The 21,804-nt window shown below is 38.8% G+C and overlaps 1 protein-coding gene across 1 annotated transcript in view; it reads left to right on the top strand.

Annotated features, from left to right (window-relative positions):
* The window catches only part of CNBD1 (cyclic nucleotide binding domain containing 1), a 506,061-nt gene that overhangs the window by 57,599 nt on the left and 426,658 nt on the right, over positions 1-21,804 (top strand). The window contains exon 4 of the mRNA XM_070075280.2: positions 14,846-15,004. Coding sequence (XP_069931381.2) covers positions 14,846-15,004 — 159 coding nt within the window. The remainder of the gene's footprint in view (positions 1-14,845; positions 15,005-21,804) is intronic.

A 21,804-nucleotide genomic window follows, 5' to 3' on the forward strand; every position in this document is an offset into this window, starting at 1 on the left:
AGGCTGATCTAGTGGTGGTGAATCCTTTCAGTTTTTGCTTATTTGGAAAATTCTTTATTTCTCCTTCACTTTTAAAAGAAAGCTTCACTCGATATAATATTCTTGGTTGGAAGTGTTTTTTAAGACCTTGAATATATCATCCCATTCTCTTTTGGCCTGTGGGGATCCCATTAATAAGTTTGATGTTAATCTAATGATTTTCCTGTATATGTATCTTGATGCTTTTCTTTTACTGTCTTTAGGATTCTCTCATTGTCTTTGACTTTTGACAATTTGACAATATATCTTGGACCAGACTTTTTTGATTCAGTCTACTTGGGGTTTTAAATTTCTTGTGTCTGGACGTCCATGTCTTTTTCAAGACCTGGAAAATTTTCAATTGGTATTTCATTTAGCAGGTTCTCAATGCCTATAATATGAATGTTTGTTCACTTAATGTTATCCCATTTTTCATGTAGACTTTTTTGTCTGATTGGGTTATTTCAAAATTCTTGTCCTTGAAGTCAGAAATTCTTTCTTTCGCTTGGTCTGTTCTGTTGACAGGCAGAGTGGACAGTGAGAGAGAGAGACAGAGAGAAAGGTCTTCCTTTGCCGTTGGTTCACCCTCCAATGGCCGCTGCAGCCAGTGTGCTGCAGCCGGCACACGGCGCTGATCCGATGGCAGGAGCCAGGTACTTATCCTGGTCTCCCATGGGGTGCAGGGCCCAAGCACTTGGGCCATCCTCCACTGCACTCCCGGGCCACAGCAGAGAGCTGGCCTGGGAGAGGAGCACCGGGACAGAACCGGTGCCCTAACCGGGATTAGAACCCGGTGTGCCGGCGCTGCAAGGCGGACAAAGGATTAGCCTAGTGAGCCGCAGCGCTGGACATGGTTTTTCTTAATGAGTTCAATCTCTTTAGTAATATTTTCATGCATGTCATTCATTGATTTCCTCATTGGTTTAATCTGTCTACCTGCATTTTCTTGCACCTCACTGGGTTTCCTTACAATAATTATTTTGAATTCTGTATCTGTCATGTCATAGATTTCCTGGAGGATTATTGTGTTTTTTTTTTGGAGGTGTCATGCTACCTTGCTTCTTTCATATAATCTATGTCCATACGTTGACATCTGCCCATCTGGTGTATTTGTTTCTTCTTCTTTATGAAGTAGATTTTATTGGAAAAAAGTTTATGATTTAACTGGAATTCAGGATATCACTTGGCTTGTTGCTTTGGCTTTGGTTCTAGGGGAGCCCAGGAGTGCAGTCTCTGAGTGATTTCTTTTGTCTTAATCAATGCCAGCTGTGTCTATAAGTGACACAGTGGCCTAGTCTGTGTAGTTTGTAGGAATAGAAGTGTGTCTTTGAGATGAATAAGGGTTTCCTTGGGTGTGCATCTTTGGTCCACAGAGAGTTTGGTCTCAGTCTCCCTGGTGAATGTGATAGCCAGGACCTTGTTCTTGGTGCTGAGAGGGGCAAGGGTGGCTGCCCTTTGTCTTTCTGGCAAACATGAGTGATGCCAGGGCTGGTGACATCAATTGCTGTGGCTCTAGGACTATATTATATGGATGGACCCTTCCTCAGGTCCTTCTAGGAGAGTCCAAGTAGTGCTGTAGCTTATAATACCAACAGCCCTATTCCTAGGACTAGGGGATGTGAAGTGGACCATGTTCCAGTCCTACATGATGACTGCAAGGTATATAGCCTTTACCTGAAAGGCTTGAGTCCATAACTGTGGAATGTATGTTCTTCTCTATGTCCACCAGATAGTTCCAGTGGCACTGAGAAATTTAGAATGAATTTGTTATAGTCCTGGTGTTGTAGGATATAGTGGGGTCATTACCCAGGTCTCCCAGGATAAGAGCAAATTTTTCTATGGGCTGCTTCTGATGTTAGCTCCCAGATGATAAGGTGAATCCCTCTTGCTCACTTAGAACATGTGAGGATAGCTCTGTGGCTAATGTCCAAAACCTTCTGCAGTTGTAGTATGCAGGGGATCTGTCCTTTGCCACACATAATGCCCTGACTCTGACTATGATGCTGCTAGGAGAACAGAGGCACGCTGGACTACTTTTGCTGCCAAGTATGGTGCTCTGTGGGGGTTGGGGAGGGAAGGGAAGCAAGACAATTTTCCTGTTCCAAGTCCAGCTGTTGCTCAGACCAGGTCAGCTCTCTAGGCTGAAGTAAAAGTCAGTGGGTGACTGTATGATTCTCTTTCAGCTAAAAATGTGAGCCGTGGGGTGCACAGCAATTTTTCCCTACCTTGACATGATAAGATGGTGGCTTACAGCCTGCAATGGTTTCTCTATCTTCTCTCCTCCTTTAGAATTTATATCTGACAAAGGAGACTTGTCTTAAGCAATACTCATGCTGATAATTATTTAAGTACAATTTATGTATGTGATAATTCATCTGTTAGTTCGCACACTGGATCATTTGTTAGTCCGGAATTTGGCTATAGTAGTAACCCAATTAAAAGGAGCATAAAGGATCCCAAAGGTTTGTCTATTTTCTAACCCAACCAACAAGAGAAAGGATAAAGCTCTGTTTAGGGAAGATGGGATATAAGATCTGGAATATGTATAGAACTCTTTACTTCTCATTCCTGCTTTTATTTGTAGATCATCCCTCTTCACTCTCAGTGCTTGTAGACTTTTTCTATATTACAGGTGATGTATATACTAGGAGCCTTGGACTTAAGTTGGAGAGAAAAAATAATTTTATCTTTTCAATAGGAATAGCTCTGGAAAAGGATTTATATTGGCCTAGTGTGGGCCATTTGTTAATGGATCTAAACAGTGGCAGAGAACCTGACTAAAGAAAAGGAGTAGAAGAGAATCTTACACAAAGAAAATAGTCTCCATAAATAATGTCTGCCTTCTTGGGGGTAAAAAAAATTAACATACAAAGTAACAACAATAATTTTAGAAATAACTGTATTATTTTCTTCAACAAATTTAATATCCAATCTTTTAAATAAGGAAGGGCATAGCTTTTTTAACTAATGTATGATTAATCACTATATTTTAAGAGTGGAAAAGAAGTTTTCTTAATGATAATAAATATGGAAACAAAGAATCCACATAATTGTGGAAATCCGTGTTAAATATTGAGTTGGAAATTCAGATATTTACAAGGAATCCTGCATAGCTGTTAAGTCTCAATTGTCTTTTATAAAAATGTTACTAGATTTTGACCATTTCACTTCCAGAAAAGATTAGTCAGCATAAAATGCAAATGGTTTTTAAAAATTCAGATTGATGTTAAGAGCATTTTTGTCTCAGATTTAGAGGCAAATGTTTTTCTGTAATTGGTAGACATTAAGTAAGATGCTTGCAAATGAGGGGAATGTTTTTCAAGTGTATGGACCAAAAACAATGTGACAGAAGCTAAGAGAGAACCATCAGTATATCTGAAGGATTAGCTATGATATTTCTTTTAACATATTCATGTTTACTGAATTAATAAAATGCAAACTGGCTAATGTTAAAGAAAATGTTAGAATTAAAATAATACATATTAAATAGATTTCTTTTTGTGAAGAGTTGAAATAAGCCAAAGTGAAAAAATTTGGATTGTATGCATACTTGTAAGTCACATTCATCATAAACTCAACATTATTTTTCTTAAGGTGTATGTGCATATAATAAGGGAAAAAAGTGAAGAATAATTGGCTAATGTGAATTCAATGCTTAATAGAGTAGGAAAAAATAAAATGCCACAATAGGACATGTCTAATACAGAAATAAATTTAATGATAATACCATATACTGTTAACTACCCAGAGACGGTATACCAGACTTCTTTTTGGAAATTCTGCTCAGTATTAGAATCCAGCCAATGATTGAAGTGAATTAGATTGGGCATTTGTGCTGAGACTTATAGTGTTTGCTTTGTCATTCACTATGATTTTAGAGAATTCAATCTATCTAACTAAAATGAAATGTTTGAGTATATGGCATTCAAGAATTTTTGGCTCTGTTAGCCTAAATTTGTATTTTCCAGCTGATGTTATACATACTCTAGGATATTTAAATAAGATAATATTTACACTATCTTTTCTTTTTTTTTTCTTTTTTTTTTTTTTTTTTTTTTTTTTTGACAGGCAGAATTAGACAGTGAGAGAGACAGACAGAGAGAAAGGTCTTCCTTTTCCGTTGGTTCACACCCCAAATAGCTGCCACGGCCGGCGCTGCTGCCTGTGCGCTGTGCCAATCTGAAGCCAGGAGCCAGGTGTTTCCTCCTGGTCTCCCATGTGGGTGCAGGGCCCAAGCACTTGGGCCATCCTCCACTGCCTTCCCAGGCCACAGCAGAGAGCTGGACTGGAAGAGGAGCAACCAGGACAGAATCTGGTGCCCCAACCAGGACTAGAACCCGGGGTGCCAGTGCCGCAGGCGGAGGATTAGTCTAGTGAGTCGCGGTGCCAGCCTATACTATCTTTTTATATGTCTTCCCCTAACAGTATGACTCTTTCTCTCCCTGTACTCATCAGCCATCTTGGTTTCAGAGGAAAGGGCAGGGCATGTATTACTTTGAGAAAGAGAAAGATCAAAATCAGGGGCATATGGGAAAAAGAGATCTAGAGATAAGACAAAGTAACATAAGCTCAGAGAGTGGTGATCGTCATCCACTTTCATTCCTAGTATCAAGCTCTCACTGAGGGGATAAGTATGTGCAGACATTCAGATAGGTGCAGAGGAAGCTGAAGCTTCTAGGACTATTCACTCAGACTACCTATTAAAATCACCCTGAGAGTTCTCTTTTAAAATACTAACGATAGATCTCTATCCATTCTTCACTATGTAAATTGATGTCCCTAAGGTGAAGCCAGGATCTCAGTGATTTAAAAAATGTTCCTGGTTGATCCTTGAGAATTAATGCCATAGTATAAGGCTTACCTTGGGCACAATGAAACATTCGACATATAGTGTAGATAATAGTACAGAATTGGTAGAGAGAAATGTCTAGAAATATACCTGGAGCGAATGCTTTTGGTTTCCCTCAGCCTGTGTTCAGCATGCAGAAGATGCAGAAGTTTCCATGAACACAGATGAGGAGAGAATAAAACGCTGCTAGGACTGTTGGGCTATAGAACCCCAGGGAGGGAAGAACAGGCTGCTGAGGCAGGCTTCTGAAGACCCAAAGGGAAGACAGTAACAGTGACTGTAGTAGCAGGCAGATGGATACCAATCTAGGGGCTCGCGTAGAGCTGCCAGCCACGGTGCAACAGGAGCGTGATGATCATGTCAACTCACAGATGAAGGCAGCTCTATCCTCTGGCCATAGTCAGACAAACAGCCCATCCTCCCCCAACACACACACAAACCAAGGCCTAAAAGGCATGGCATAGGCAGAAAATCATCAGAACTCACTTTCATTTACTTGACAAAACAAAGTTACTCTAATTAAATGGCTTCAAACTGATGAGACTAAGATATCAAAAATGGTATTGGGGGAAGGAGATCTGTGAACATTTGAAGAAGTTTTAGATTATTGTTAGAGGAAAATATTTTTATGATAAATATTCAATCTCATTTATTTATGTATGTATTACAATATTAAAAGTATACCCATATGAAATCAGAGTAAAATGCCTTTTGACAGTGAGAAGTTGCACCAGTTTTTTTCTCTATAAACATGCTGTCAAAAATTCTCTCTGGATAGATGGTGCTTGTGGCACAGCTGGCATGGACATGGTCATGACATTGCTTTTTAAAGAGAAAAACAATTGGAGATTTAATCAGGACCTTTTAAAAGGGAAATTTCATAGATCAATGATAGTGAAAAATAAGCAAACCTCTTCAGACCCGCACTGGCTATAAGAGACAGAACAAAATAAATAAATACTCATACAAATACATAGAGTTTTGATATGTATTGTAATCCAAAAAGATATACTGTGGGAGATGATAGAACAGAATTTCCTTCATGATGTTAAAAAAAATCTTCAGACAATTAAAGTTTATTTGTACAAAGAAGGATTCATCTATCAGGTAGCACTAAAGAGAAGAGGTTCAGACGTCACCACCCAGTGCTATGAACCTGTGAGCTTTGGTAGCCTGCACTACGCAGCAAAGTAGGAAAACTGCCTAATTGGATTCAGCAAGGCAGCTGCCTCACTGGGGCATGATCCAATCAGTTGACTGCCTGTCATTAGCTGAAACCCACCCATTTTTTTACAAAAAAAACATGTTCTTAAATTAGGTTTCTATTTCTTTACATGTTAGGCTATGGTTTCTTAGGAACTCAAAGTACTGAGAGAGTCTCAAGCCAATGGCCTCTTGCTTATTTAACAATGGGATTTATTTTTCAAAATGTAATGATCAAGTATTTATACAGGTACCATTACATGGCAGTCAATGGCAGAAAGTTGGCTGATCTGCCCAAGTGACTTCCAATGCGCTCCTAATTAGTGTTTTTCAAACTTTAATATCTAGACAAATTCCCTTGGGGGGGTATTACAATCCAGAGGGTTTTGGGTGGGGCTTGAGATTCTGTATTTTTCACATGTTCTCAGCTGAGGCTCTTGCTGAAGCTCCATGTATCACAATCTGAGAAACGAGCAGAGAGATTACTACTTCATGCCTTTCTTTTTCTCCCCAAGCCTGGAAAAAATATCACTAAACCAACTTTTTTTTTTTGGTGGGAACACTTTCTACTGGAAAAATTTAGCCTATGTTTGTAAGTATTAACTCATTAATTTTTGGTCTTCAAATAATCAAACTACAAAATTATGTATGGTCTTTGGTCATAATATAATTTTGTTACATTTAGTAGCATTGGTATATTATGCTTAATATGCACAACATGATGGTTTGGGATTACTTGGCATATTTTTACTTAAGGCTTTTTTTTAAAGATTTATTTATTTATTTGAAAAGCAGAGTTACAGAGAGGCAGAGGCAGAGAGAGAGAGACAGAGAGGTCTTCCATTTGCTGGTTCACTTTCCAAATGGCTGCAATGGCTGGAGTTAAACCAATCTGAAACCAGCAGCCAGGAGCCAGGAGCTTCCTCCAGGTCTCCATGTAGGTACAGGGGCTCAAGGATTTGGGCCATCTTCCACTGCTTTCCCAGGCCATAGCAGAAAGTTGGATTGGAAGTAGAACAGCTGGGGCTCAAACCAGCACTCATATGGGATGCCAGCATTGCAGGCGGCGGCTTTACCTGCTATGCCACAGTGCCAGCACTTTATCAAGACATTTTAATGAAGTTCAAGCAGTATCTCTTAAATAGTTCCATTTTAGTTAAGTATAGGAACCGATAGGGAAATGAGAGGTAGAGGTAGGCTATTCTATCTAGGAGTTCTTACGTTTATAAATTACCCGGGTGATGGTAAATTTTCATAAAATAATATTCTCTTGGTTTGTATTATGTCATGTACAACTGAATAATTTGGACAAGAGCAGAAGGAATTCAGAAGTGTGTATCTGGTGTGTTTCCCCTGCTACTGTTCCAGGACTCCTCACGGAGTATTCTCTAACATGCCAGAGGCAGGCTGACCAGAAGTCTGCTGGGGATATTTCACGGTGGCTCAGAAATCTGTATGCTCAGTCGACCAAATTACCAGTCACTCCAAAAGCTGTCAAAATATGTTTTGTTCAGAGATTGATGCATAAGTTTAGACTTTAGATTCTAAAGAGGCCGGGACTTCCCGATTGCTAAAATTGAAGTTCTGCATTTTACTTCTATATATAAACACAAATAACATATCACTTTGGGTTAAAGTATTGAGGGACATCTCTAATATATATTATTTTTCCAAATATATTTAAATTTTTAAATACATTGAGAGGCAAAGAGACAGAGGAAGGGAAAGAGAGAGAAAGAGAGAGAAAGAGAGAGAGAGAGAGAGAGAGAAACTCTAATCCGTAGATTCATTTCTTGAATGCCTGCTGGGTGGAGGCTAGAGATCAGAAACTCAGCTCACAACTCTCACTTAGGTGGTGGGAACCAAACTAGTTGAGCCATCACCACTGCCTCCTTGGGTCTGTATTTTCAGGAAGACTGGAGTCAGGAGTCAGAGCTGGGTGTCAAATCCAGACACTCTGATGTGGGACATGAGCATCTTAACTGTTGTTTTAATTGCTAGGCCAAATGCCTACTCTAAAATACATTTTAAGACAATCATTCTGTATGGTGCATGTACAGCCTTGATGGATGGTAAATTCTTCCTTAAAGTATGAGTACAGAGAATATTTAAAAACAAAGATGAATATTTGGAAATGAAACAATTGAAAACCTAGAGTAACTCATTCCGATAGACTGACTTTTTTTTTTTTTTTTTTTTTTGACAGGCAGAGTGGACAGTGAGAGAGAGAGACACAGAGAAAGGTCTTTCTTTTGCCGTTGGTTCACCCTCCAATGGCCGCCACGGCTGGCGTGCTGTGGCCAGAGCACCGCACTGATCCGATGGCAGGAGCCAGGTACTTATCCTGGTCTCCCATGGGGTGCAGGGCCCAAGCACTTGGGCCATCCTCCACTGCACTCCCTGGCCATAGCAGAGAGCTGGCCTGGAAGAAGGGCAACCAGGACAGAATCTGGCGCCCTGACTGGGACTAGAACCCGGTGTACTGGCACCGCAAGGCGGAGGATTAGCCTAGTGAGCTGCGGCGCTGGCCCCGATAGATTGACTTTTTAGAAAAATCTCACTGCAAAATTGCTTGTGTGGTTTCCTTGTAAGGTCATAGATTCAATTTCCTTCACTAACATCATAGAAATTACCCATGTGATAATGTTAAATCCAATCAGTGCTTACTTTGTGGTAACTTAGATCTGGCCTTAGAATAATTAAATGTTGGAGCCATAGTCTACTTAAACCATTTAACATTAAAATGAATCATGAACAATTATAGAGGCAGGCATTTGGTCTAACAGTTAAGATGGCTGTAACATCATTGTGCCCCAGCTCTGGATGCCCACTCCAGCTTCCTACCAATGCAGACTGGGAGGCAATGTGTGAGGGCTTAAGTAGTTTGATCCCTACCACCCAAGTGGGAAACCTGGGTTGAGATCCAGGTCCCTGCCTTGGGCAGAATCCAGCAGCAGGAACTTTGAGAGTGAACCTGTAGCTAGGAGCATTCTCTCTCTCTGATTCTCAAAGAAATATAAAATCAAGTTTTACCTGAAGTCTAAGTGTTGAATGAGATGCTCCTTCTATTTTTTTTTTAATTTAAAATTTAGAACTATAGTAAGTCTGCTTCACTGATGGTTTCTAAAATGATGTAAATATCACATTATCTGGAAAAGAACCATGCAATAATGCCTTCTCATATATTTAATGATTCAAGCAATATATACTGAATTCAAACTGTGTACTAAGTGCAAGTCAGAAAGGATCCCTTATACCTGGAGCTTACTGGTGCTGTTGAGGAAAAGGTGGAAAACACAGTGTTATGGGTGTCAAACGGGACTGCAGTGTTGGGGAAGGTTGCACTGAGAGTGCTTAGGTCAGGGCAGGTGGTGAACTGGAAGATCAGGAAAAGCTTACACAAGGAAAAGTTGTTTAAGTTGAAGCAAAAGAGTCATCCAAGAGAAGGGGAAAATTATGGGGGAGAAAAAAGGAAGGTTCTTAACATTGTTAATTACCCAAATGCAGGGAAAGCTATCACTGCTAATACGCAAATTACTCAGTTTGGTAGTTATCAGCAGAAACTTGTTGGAAAGAAGTTGTTGAAAACCTCTAGAAGAATCTTCCATGGGTAGCAAGATGGTGGGAATGGTGTCTGGGTGTGGAAAGGAGGCAAAAAAAAAAAAAATGAAGTAAGAAAGTAAGGGAAGTAAGGAGGGAGGAAAAAGGATGAAAGTGGAAACCAAGAAGGAAGGAAAGAGAGAGAGAGAAACAAAGGAAGGGAGGTAGGGAAACATAGGAAGATAAGGCAAGGGGTAAATGAAGGACTGTTATGTCAGCTCACGTATGTAATATTGGACCTTTTGGAGAATCGTATGAGTGGATGAAGAAGGAGGTTCATAGAAATTTAGTGAAATGCTTCACCTATGTTCTGATCTTCTCCTATGAAGCCCAAGTGAAATTATTTACTGTGACATAAAAATGAAACCTAGATAGCCTTAGCCATTATTGTTGTGCTATGATGGACAACTTATAGGAATTGTCTATATGAATTGGATTTCCTTGCATTAATGTGGACTGTCACAAGAAAGTTTTAATTCTGAGTCAAAAACAAGTCCTTTGCAATTTCAACCACCATTGAGGAATGATAGATTATGTTGAAAGGGAAGCCCTCCCATGTTTCATTCCTGACAGTTTTGATGAGAAGGGTCTGAAGAGTAATGCTGAGGTTTTAATTGCTCTAATCCAGGAGCCACGAAAGTCAGAGAAAAGCAACAGAAGTCAGCAAGTAATTGGAGGAGGCTGTGCACTGAATGAGGAGAAACTATGATGCTGGGGATGGAGGTGGGGATGTTTCAGAAAGGAAAGATTTATTAATGGATTTCAAACATGCTGTGTCACGTAAGATACAGCATCTCTTTAGCATAGAATTAGTATTTGGTATATCTACTGCTTTTGCATGTGTGCTAAATGGTTTAGTATTTTTGAGGAAATTTAAGAAAAGATTTTTTTTTCCATTCTGAATAAAGAATATCATAAAGAGTGGACAGAAAACAGAAGCACAGCAACAGCAGTGTCATCAGAATGTATTCTCTTGTGCAACTGCTGAGGGAGAGCTTTGTACATTCATAGATCTTCCCAGGACTTTATCCAGATCTTAAGGGATGGGAGATTCCTGCTGTTGTTACTGCAAGGAATTCCTGACCAATATCCTAATAATGAAAAAGTATGACATCATCAGCTAAGAGGTAGTGGACCTGCTGAAATTGAGTTCAGCTGAAGAAGTAGATGCCTACATCTTGTCATATAAATCTCATTCATAGAAGGCCATATACAACTAAGGGGGGGTAGTCCATCTTGATTCAAAGGGAGTCGGTTTTATTGCTCAAATGGATATAATTCAAAGATTGAAATTTTCCCCAGATTACTATTGATGTCAAGAAATTTGCCTTTCTATGCCCCCAAGTTGGCACCATATTAGGTACCTGCTTCATTCATTAGACTAACCCCCTAGAGCTAAGATCTACTTGAAGAAGCAAAGAGAAATTCTGAAAATTTAGACCACATTTTATTTGCGTTTAATTTTCTTCAATAAATTAATTGTAAGGCCAGCTTTGGTAACACTAGAGCAGAGTGCTGTATCCTCATTATCCTCAATAATTATTAATAATCATAGGTCAAGAGCATTAGTACTGGCAGAAGTTGTATATACAATATATAAAAGGGTTTGAAAAAGTCATTGAGGTGAAAGTCATTGAGGTGAGTGTGTAAGAGCTTGAGAAATAGCTGTAGGAAGGTTGAACAAAATCAAGGATCAGTTAAAATTAGATAATGTAGATTTGTAATCACCCAGGTGTGTGATTAATTTAGCAATGTTCTGTGGGTGGGGAAAATAGAGGAGTAAAAGTGGAAAAATGGAAACAGTTTGCACCTGGGAGCTGAGATCCTGAAGAAAATGAACATTATTGTTCCTGGGTTAAGAGTTGAGCAAATATTTCTAGAACTGAATTGTGAATAGAAGGAATTTAGGTTATGCATGGAGAAGGAACACCACATCTTGTTATTTTATAAGCATATAGAAATATATTGCTATTTTAAAGGTGATCTTAAGATATCTAAAATATTTTATCCAGTTTGAGCTTCTCTAATTTTAATTTCTACTTAGGAGATAAATCTGTGTATATTCTCTAAACCATTTGTAGTCATTTTGGAAAAGAATTTGATGTTTCTAGTAATTGAGGCTATTCATAAATTATAACCCAACAATTCCACACCTGGGCCTGTCCTCTGGAGAAGTCTTACATTCATGAGACTAGCTGAAGTTGCCAAGTCTGTACACAGGAAACAAGCAAACAAAATAAACAAGCCTGGAAACCAACATTGAATTGTGTACAGACTAGGAAAATGGCAAAAACACACCAAAAGCCACATCCCCCCAAAAAAAATTCATTTGTGGTATATAATAATTGAGCACTGTTAAAAAAGTTCATGGAAATTTTTTTTGCACCAAAATAAACTTTTATATCCATCTTTCCATGAACTTTTATAAATTTCTCCATATGTATTTGCAGCAGTAAAATAAATGAACTACAGTTTTTTTTTTTTTTTGTTTTGTTTTGTTTTGTTTTTGACAGGCAGAGTGGACAGTGAGAGAGAGACAGAGAGAAAGGTCTCCCTTTTACCGTTGGTTCACCCTCCAGTGGCTGCCGCGGCCGGCGCGCTGCGGCTGGCGCACCGCGCTGATCTGAAGCTAGGAGGCAGGTGCTTCTCCTGGTCTCCCGTGCAGGTGCAGGGCCCAAGGACTTGGGCCATCCTCTACTGCACTCCGGAGCCATAGCAGAGAGCTGGCCTGGAAGAGGGGCAACTGGGACAGAATCCTGCGCCCCGACCAGGACTAGAACCCAGTGTGACAGCGCTGCAGGTGTAGGATTAGCCTATTGTGCCACGGCGCCGACCATGAACTAGTTATTAAATCTTGAAAACACAATGTTAAAGAATAATAAAAAATTACAGAATCTCCAAGAATCAACTAATTTCTTTAAAACTTAAAAATACATAAAGCTAAAATGATTTCTTTAAAGAAATGCATATACATTTGAAAAATTTGTAATGAAAACCAAATGCAGGATAGTGGCCATGTCTAGAGCATGTCTCCATAGAGTAGTTGGGTTGTATTCTATGCTGGTATGGCTCCATTTTCAAAATTTAGGTTGTTATGTATATTAGTATTTGTTTTTTTCTTCCTTTATTTACCTGAAATATGTATAGTCTTTTTTGTTGTTTAATAGACATGACATATACAAACAACATAATACAAATACTATATATTTTGAAACAAACTTATCATGGAATATATAGGACTTGTATGAAAAAAAATTTTAGAGGTCTGAGAGTCATATAAAGTATTATATTATCAAATAAAAGTGAGAGATTTTATCTAGTATCAAACTTTACTAAAAATTCAAAGGGGCAAGTAATTGTATGATACGGAAGTCTGTAGAAGTCTGAGATCACCAACACAGCTTGCCAGAAAAGACCTGAATCACGACCATGGCTCTCCTGAAACTCCTTACTCACTGTGCGTGCATGTGTAAAACATTTTTACACACTCTGAAAATATAATTTTGAATCCGTATGACCAGATTCTTAAGATTCTACATATTGTATTATTGCATTTTACCACATAAATATGAATGCACACTATTTTCTACCAATTCCTGAAGAGCACAAGACATGATTTAATGAATGAATGAATACATGAATCAATAGACATGTCCCATCTAAGTATTTGTTCTTGTTGCTTTTGGTGCTTTGGCATGTCCTGGCAGCAGTGGGCCTCAGTGGCTTACATATCACTGTGGATGGTTCTAAATCCTTTGGCTGCCTTGAGATTGCCAAGACTGAAACAGGAATCCCAGGAATCTCCTGTTCTGAGCAAATCTGAGGAACTTAACCCAAAATACTGAATCTGCGGGGACTAACTTTCCACATTTCTGCTACAGTCGGCCATGTTGACCTCTACCTCACCCTCCAGTCCATGAAACTCCTCTTCGTCAGAAAATAATAACTAATTCCATTTGAATATCTGGGCTGGGTAGAGGAAAACAGTCAATTGCTTTATTCCTAAATTCTCATCGTGGCTGAATTGTACTGTATTTACCATTCCATTCTATTTAGAGGAGAAACTAGGAGGTTTAGGTCTCTGTGGATGGAATGGTTGAGATTATGTGAAAGTGATCAAAGGGGAACTGGCTTCTGGTTTTAAATTTGATTTTTGTATTTAAGTTCTGCTAGGAATTTATTGTTTTTCTCATATGTATACTTCAGAAAATTCTACTATTAAACTTTAATAATCTGTGAACTGTAGATAAAAACATTTTCAGCTGTACTAGCCATTTTTCAGGCTGAAATTTCCTTATCTTATAAACTGCAGATAATATCTTTTACTTCACTTGGTTAGTGTTAATGAGAAAATGTGCATGTAATGTTCAGCAGGGTAGCCAGCACATTTAAAATCTCAACACATTTTAGATATTAATGTGATAATTTTCATTCTTATTAATGTTCCACACAATCTCTTATATTTAACTATATTTTCATCTTTTTTCATATCAATTAAAGGCTGTGACCTAAGCATGATCTGTGATCATTTGGGTTTTTATTATCTTATCTACTGTTTCTTCCTCAAAGATGGCAACAATTGTTGGATTCCTGGCCCCTTATTTTCAGTGACCTCTTAATAGGAATTATTGATATTGGAAAAATTAATGGGAAATGGAAAATTTTTATTCATATCTTGGGGACTTTGGTGTATTATGTATAGCCCAAGAGTAGAGCAATCTAATAGATGTTCACACTTTAAAGGGGGACTACATTCAAGAAGTTTGAAATTTACCAGTGGGAAACAAATACCAATAGACCAAACAATTTATAATTACTGGTATAAAATACTGAAAAAAAAGTTGTATAACAAGAAGTATGTTAGCTATTGATTTGAAATATCTTCCTAAATTATGTAAATCTATTATATTATTAAAAGTATTTCAGTTGCTTAAGACAATTATAATACATGTAATCAAATTTTATACATTAAAATGTTTTGTAAATGTTAATTTTCGGACTTATAGTGGTGTGCATCTCTACTAGGGGTTATTGAAAAAGACTCCCAAGAGATTAAAAAGTAATGTTATTAAAATGCTAAACTATCTCAGAACAGTGTTTCTACCATTGATAACAAAAGTCTTTGCCAATTTCTGAGCAGTATGCAGTATAATAAAATATGCTTTTCTTGTTCAGAAAACCTAAAGGAAATGTAGAAGACAGTCAATACCAGGATCCTGATGATTCTCACGATATAGCTGTCCATATTAGAAAAGCACGTGGTGGCCAGGATTTACATGGACCAAAAGTATCCCCAGAGAAAATAGCAGAATTCTTAACTATCTTAAAGAAACTGTAAGTATTGCTAACATATTTCTTTTAGTTGAATTCTTTTTACTAGTTTTCTTTAAAGGTTAGTTGTTTGCAGGTATGTGTACTTTTGTTGTGATATAGCATTGCCAATTGATTCAGCAGTTTGACATACTAGAAACTTTTCTGACTGAATGTAATCTTTGTGAATTCACTCCTTATGGCATTTTATGGCTACATGAATATTACTAAACTTGTAGTCCATCATTTTGATTTTAAATTGTAAGCAAAATGTGTGTTATTTGCTGATTTTTAAATCAAAATTACATTTGAAATTTCATTATATTATGGTTACTTGAATGCTAATTGCAAAATGTAAACTCTTTTCTCCATCACAAAACGCTTTTACACACTTGTCTTGTATTTAATTTCCTGGAGTACTTTGTTCTGTAATGGGATACTATGGAGGAGGACAAGGAAGGGAAGAAGGAGAGAAATAAGGGCATTAAATCTGAGCGGAGGTAAATTACCACAGATTGTATTGGATTTATGAATAAAATTAAATTTGAAGAGGAACCATGATGAAATGTGGTATTGAAACTGAGATTGATAGCAAAAACAAAATCAACAAAAAAGCATCAAGAATTGTGCCTGATAGGAAGACCAGTAATACAGAAGTAGTAATTAACAATGTGACATTTCAGTTTTAAGGAATATTCTAAGAGTTTTGTGCCATAAGCAATTTTCTTCAAAAATATACCTGCAAATTTGAAAAAAATATAATCAGAGCTTTTTTTACATTGACAATATTTCTGATTTTTTATTATAAAGCAAAAATAAATGTGATGGATTCTTGTCACCTAGGAAAGTTTGAGGAATAGAGAATATACAGAAGGAATAGAAGAGGAAATTATAATCATTTGCTATACAGAAGTATAATTAAACTGTAAATCTGTGAAGAGAAAAATTCAATCAGAATGTGCCCAGTCAATTTATTAAAAATACCTTCTAGTGCTAGGAAATCACTAAATCAGTGGAAGTTACTGGTGCAATAGATTTTTCAGCCATTTTCTTTCTATTAAACTATCCTGTTGGTTAACATTGCATTGGATTTAAAATTTTTAGTTCTCAGAAAACCATGGATCAATCAGAGCTGATTTCACGTTGTGCTGAACTGAAGAATTCTTAACGCAGTTAGGAATCCCTCTCTTCCTATGAGTAGCAGTTTCCAGATAATGAAGGTTCTGATCTGAGATGCGGGAGGAACTTAGCCATAGAAATCCTCAAGAAGCTATGATTTGGGGCTGGTGCTGTGATGTAGCTGGGATGCAGTGCCTGCAGTGCTGGCATCCCATATGGGCACTGCTTTGAGTCTGGATGCTCCACTTCTGAAACAGCTCTCTGCTATGACCTGGGAAGGCAGTGGAAGATGGCTCAAATGCTTGGGCCCCTGCACCCATGTGGGAGACCAGGAGGCAGCTCCTGGTTCCTGGCTTCGGTTTGGTGTAGCTCTGGCTGTTGCAGCCATCTGGGGAGTGAACCAGCAGATGGAAGACCTCTCTCTCTCTCTCTCTCTCCCTCTCTTTCTCTCTCTACCTCTGCCTCTGCCTCTTTGTAATTCTGACTTTCAAATAAAATAAATAAATCTTAAAAAAAAAAAAAAAAGAAGCAGCAGCTCTGGTTCTCCAGAAAGATGTCAAAATACATGGAAGCAAATCTAGGCTGATGTTGGACTGGAATTTGCAAATGAGCAAATGACCGAGTGCCAGCAATGGATTGAAGTGGTCATTCCTCAGGAGGTGTGGTAGAAGGCTGTCTCAGCACAGGCGAGACTAGCCACGAAAGCTGCTTTGCCCTCCGTGAATTCCACTTGCTGGCCTGTTTCCAAATACCCAGAGTGCTAGATATTGGGCAGGCATGAAGTTCCAGAACATATTTCCTCACTCATGCATAAAAGAACAGGTCAGTGGGTAGAGGTGATCCCAAAGTACAAGTACATTACATTAAGCCACTATTTTTAGTGATTCGGATTTGGGCAGGTAGGAGGGTTCAGGTTGCAAATCTCAATGCTGCCAACAGGTGGTGCCATGACTGCAACTGAACTACAATATCAGAGGAAACCAGTAGGGAGCTCACTTCTCTGGCATTTAATATTCATGGCAAGCCTAAACACTATACTTAAACTTTCTTACTTAGTCCTCATCTCAGTCTTTGCAGTAGCTGTGATAAGCTAGTAAGTAAAAGAACAACGGTTTGTGCTAAATTCGCAATCTATGTTTGTTTCCATACAGGGCATGCTTTTGATTTTCTCTTCTCCTTGGGGCAATACTTTATTTGTTTTTTGGCTGTCGTATAGTAAGCTCTCATAAACTTGGTGTGAAGATAACATATAATTCTTATGTTTCTGGGAAAGATTTAGCTGGCTCCTGCCCGGTGTCTCAAGGGGTTGCTCAGGATGTCTACTGGGCTGCAATAACTTCTGGAGAATGTGATCCTCTTCCAGGCTCATACAGTGGTTGATGGAATTTCATCCTTTATGGTTGGAGTACTGGAATCCACAGTTTCTTGCTGGCTCTTAGTTGGAACCACTCTCAGTTTTAGAGATCCAGGGTTCCTTACCATTTGGCCCTCTTCTGATGCTTCGTATAGCAAGGAAACTTAAATTTCCCAAGCCAACAAAGAAGAGTCTTTGTTTCTCTCTCATGTTTGTAGGATACAGTGTCATAGAACCTAGTAAAGGCCTATCTTTCCCATCATCTTTGCCACATACTGTTGGTTAGAAGCAAATCAGCGATTTTGCCCCTGCCTCTAGCACTCAAGAAGAGGTGAGTGACAGTTCCCTTACCGTGTGTTAGTCATATTTGTAACACTAGCAATATCTTTGTGACTCTGTTAGCCACAGTTTCTATGGAGTTGAATGCTTTATGTCCACAACACAAAAGTACTTTGACTAAAATCTTTTTATTGATGGTTAAGTTGTCAGGTCTGTAGCCCTCTGTTTATCCCTAACTGACCCACAAATTGATGGGCTGCCTCATGATGTGATCCAACAAAATTGGTAAAGTAGCTACCAGGGACAGGTAATGTAGCACACCAGATTAAACCATGGCTTGGGATGTCTGCTTCCTGTAGCAGAGGGCCAGTTTGCATCCTGGCTACCCTGCTCCTGGTCCAGCTTGTGGCTAATGCATCCTGAGAGGCAGCAGATGATGGTGCAGGTGCTTAGGCCCGTCACCCATGTGAGAGGGTCAGATGGAGTTCCTGGCTCCTGGCTTCAGCCCAGCCATTTGGTAAGTGAGTCAGCAAATACAAGAGCTCTCTCTCTCTGCTGCTGTTGCTCTGCCTTTCAAGAAATAAGCATTTAAAAAAATAAAATTAGCTACCTTGTACGTTCTATAATTCTTCACTTTGCCGTCCTGCTTGGTACCTTAACAAAAAAGAAATTGGTTTTGAATAACAGTGTCCTGTTTTCAAAGAAATGCAAATGTTCCTGACAAGATTAAGAAACACTTATTGATGATTTAGTGTGATTTAGTGCAATCACACAGACTATTTCTTGACTTCTACTTGAAGTCAGCAGCTCCGAGAAAATGGTGCTACATGGGAAGGAGGATAGGAATTTTGAAATGTTAAAGTTAAAATCATTGGAACGGTCATTAAAATCATTGAGGGATACTGTGTAATAGGAAGATGTGAGCAGAACAGGCAGTATGAGGGAGAGAGGAAACAGAAACAGAGAATTGGGAACTTTCTTGTTAAACTTTATATTTCAAGGTATATCAGATTGATGGTAAGAGAAAAAATTGAGAGCGGTTAAATTAAATAGTTTGTTTGAGCCTGAGAAAGTGTCTAGATCCAGACGGTAACTGCTTTTATAATCAGAAAGACAGAATGTGACGTACGGAGTTTCTCTGACTGGTGAAGTTTGGCAGTTGGACATAATTTGGCAGACTTTGGTCTGGAATGGCTGAAGGATTGCCTGTGACCTCAGCAGAGACTCAGAGACTTAGCTGTAAGAGTATCCTCTTAGGTTAGGTTACAACCTACTTGCATATCAAACTAGGTAGTTCACCAAACACAGGAGCCCCTTGTAGAAAACTTGTTGTTAAAGTGTGAAGGTTGGGGTCAGCAACGTGGCTCACTTGGTTAATCCTCCACCTTCAGTGCCGGCATACCATATGAATGTCAGGTTCTAGTCCCAGTTGCTCCTCTTCCAGTCCTGCTTTCTGCTGTGGCCCGGGAGTGCAGTGGAGGATGGCCCAAGTGCTTGGGCCCTGCACCCCATGGGAGACCAGGAGGAAGCACCTGTCTCCTGGCTTTGGATCGGCACAGCGCCAGCTGTAGCAGCCATTTGGGGGGTGAACCAACAGAAGGAAGACCTTTCTCTCTGCCTCTCTCTTTCACTGTCTATAACTCTACCTCTCAAATAAAAAAAAAATAAAGTGTGAAGGTTGGGTTAGGCAAATTTATTCTAGTTGATGTTGAATATAAGCTTATGGTGTGCGTTATTTAGAATTTTGGATTGTAAGCCACATAAACTGACTCAGGTTTATCGAAACAGCAATAATAACAGAAAACAGAGAGGGGCCATTAGTGGGAGATATAGGTAGCTCTCAAAATGGAAAAACAACTGTGTCCTGGAGATGCTAGGAATTCTACAGTAATTATGGGAGTCCCTTAAAGGCACAACATTGGACTCAATCAGCTGAAGGTAATTTAGATTGGAAGTAATTAGGTTCACAATTAAATTTTAGAGATGGGAATCATGCTACCATAGTTTCTTTTGTACCTACTCATTAGATAAATCCTGATGGGGAAGTATATGCAATAGACAGTCTTACTGTATTTACATGCAGTTGGCAAAGCGTTCGCATTTCAAGAAAGAAAGTATTTCAGAATTAGGAGAATATGACTATGACTAAATAATATTAACATCTTTGAACTAAAATATGAATTAGAATGTTGATATCTAAATAGCTTAGACTGATTTTATTTTTCACCCATTAATTAATGAATCCAACATATAGTTTTGGACTTTGTTTCTAGTAATATTCTTGGCTTTGGAACACATAATAGTTTTGTCTTCATGCAGCCTACATTTAAGAGGAGGAAAAACTAATGCAGAATAAGGGGATAGAGTACAATGAAATGATCAGGGCAGGCCACTGTGAAAGGTGACACCATTCAGACAATTTTATGAAATGAGAGAGCTGGACAATCTAACATCTTGGCTAAGTGCATTACAATTAGAGGAAACACAAGTGCTAGGGCCCAGAAATGGCAAAATGGTTTGCAAATGGAAAACAAAAACAAAAGTACAGTGTAATTTGTAAGGAGGCCATTTGTGTGAAAATGCATGAACTGGGAAAGTTAGCAGAGGGAAGGCCAGGGGCCAGATCATTACTCAGGGTCTCGTAGACCATTGTAGGATTTTAATCTTGGTGTGATTGACACATTTTTGTCTTTATGGCAGCGAGTCATGTATGGGTGGTTGGCTGTGGGTGTCAGGAGATTTGCCGTGAACTGTCAAGGGGCTGTGAAATTTGTCTAGGTAAGAGATGATTGTGACACCTGTTTTCCGTTGGGAAGTTTAACAAGCAGAATTTTATTTTATTTTATTTTTTAATGACAAAAGAGGTTGAGTTGATATCCTGGAAGCAAATCTTATTCTTTGCTCAAGTTGACAAATTAACATCACAGAGAAAACTGGGCAAATCATCTAGCACTCTTACATGTTTGATTTGATTGCTTTGCCTGCAACAACACTGGCTTTTAGAAATGCAATTATGACATACTTTGGTAAAAATAATTGGTTTCTGTATAAACAGCTAATTTCTGGGGGGAAAAGCAATGTGTGTATGCATTTTGGAGCTGTGGAAAGGGCAGAAACGAAGAATGTATAAATGAGCTGTGAAAAGTAGTTTAAGATCCTCTGAGAAAACTTGGCCCAATTGTTTTCTCTTCTACTTTCTCCAATTAAAGCTGTTTCCTTTGAGGGAAGGAGGCATCTGAAGATCATTATGTTTCAGTGGAGCAGTGATGCAAAGCCACTTCTCAGCAATGACTCAGAGGAATTGCTCACTGGAAGAACATCAGGATGTTTGCCTATTAGAATCAGGCTGTTTAAAATCCAAGTGCAATATGGTTCTTACACTGTTGTCCTCTGGTGAAATGACACAGAAATTGAGGAGTTGTGGTCTCAAACTATATGTAAGGACTATGTGATAGTCCGAGACAAATGTTTGGTGTAGGGCTAGTATATCTATTAAATTAGGCAGTATAGAGAGTGGGCGTTTGGAGCAGCCATTAAGACACCAGTTGGGATGCCCCTATCCCATATCAGAGTGCATAGATGAGAGATCAGGCTCTGCTCCTAATTCCAACTTCTTGCTGATGCACATCCTGGAGACAGCAGGTAATGGCTTAAGTAACTCAGTCCCTCCCAGCCATGTGGGAGACCCAGATAGTTTCCAGGTTCTGGCTTCAGTTAGACCCAGTTCTAGCTATTGTGGGCACTGGGGAGTGAACTAGCAGATGGGAGATCAGTCTTACTTGTCTCTCTGCCTTTCAAACAAATAAATTGAATAAAATAAAAATTATAAAAAATTAGTGTTTTGGAGGAAAACTATACAGAAAGGGTTGAGGGACTGGGAGGAAAACTATACAGAAAGGGTTGAGGGACTGTCTTCTGCAAAAGAAAGACTTGATGCTCAAAGAAAACACAGGTTAACAAAGACGTGTGCATACTGCAAATAATTTAGATTTTTGACAATGATCTTTTGTGATGTAACAATAGGGCCGAAGAAAGAGAATTATTTATGTTAAGGAGATGTGTTAGTAAAGGA

Source organism: Oryctolagus cuniculus, chromosome 6 (genome assembly GCF_051225735.1).
Source record: "Oryctolagus cuniculus isolate XC-2025 breed Fujian yellow rabbit chromosome 6, ASM5122573v1, whole genome shotgun sequence".
In the NCBI taxonomy this organism is placed as follows: domain Eukaryota; kingdom Metazoa; phylum Chordata; class Mammalia; order Lagomorpha; family Leporidae; genus Oryctolagus; species Oryctolagus cuniculus.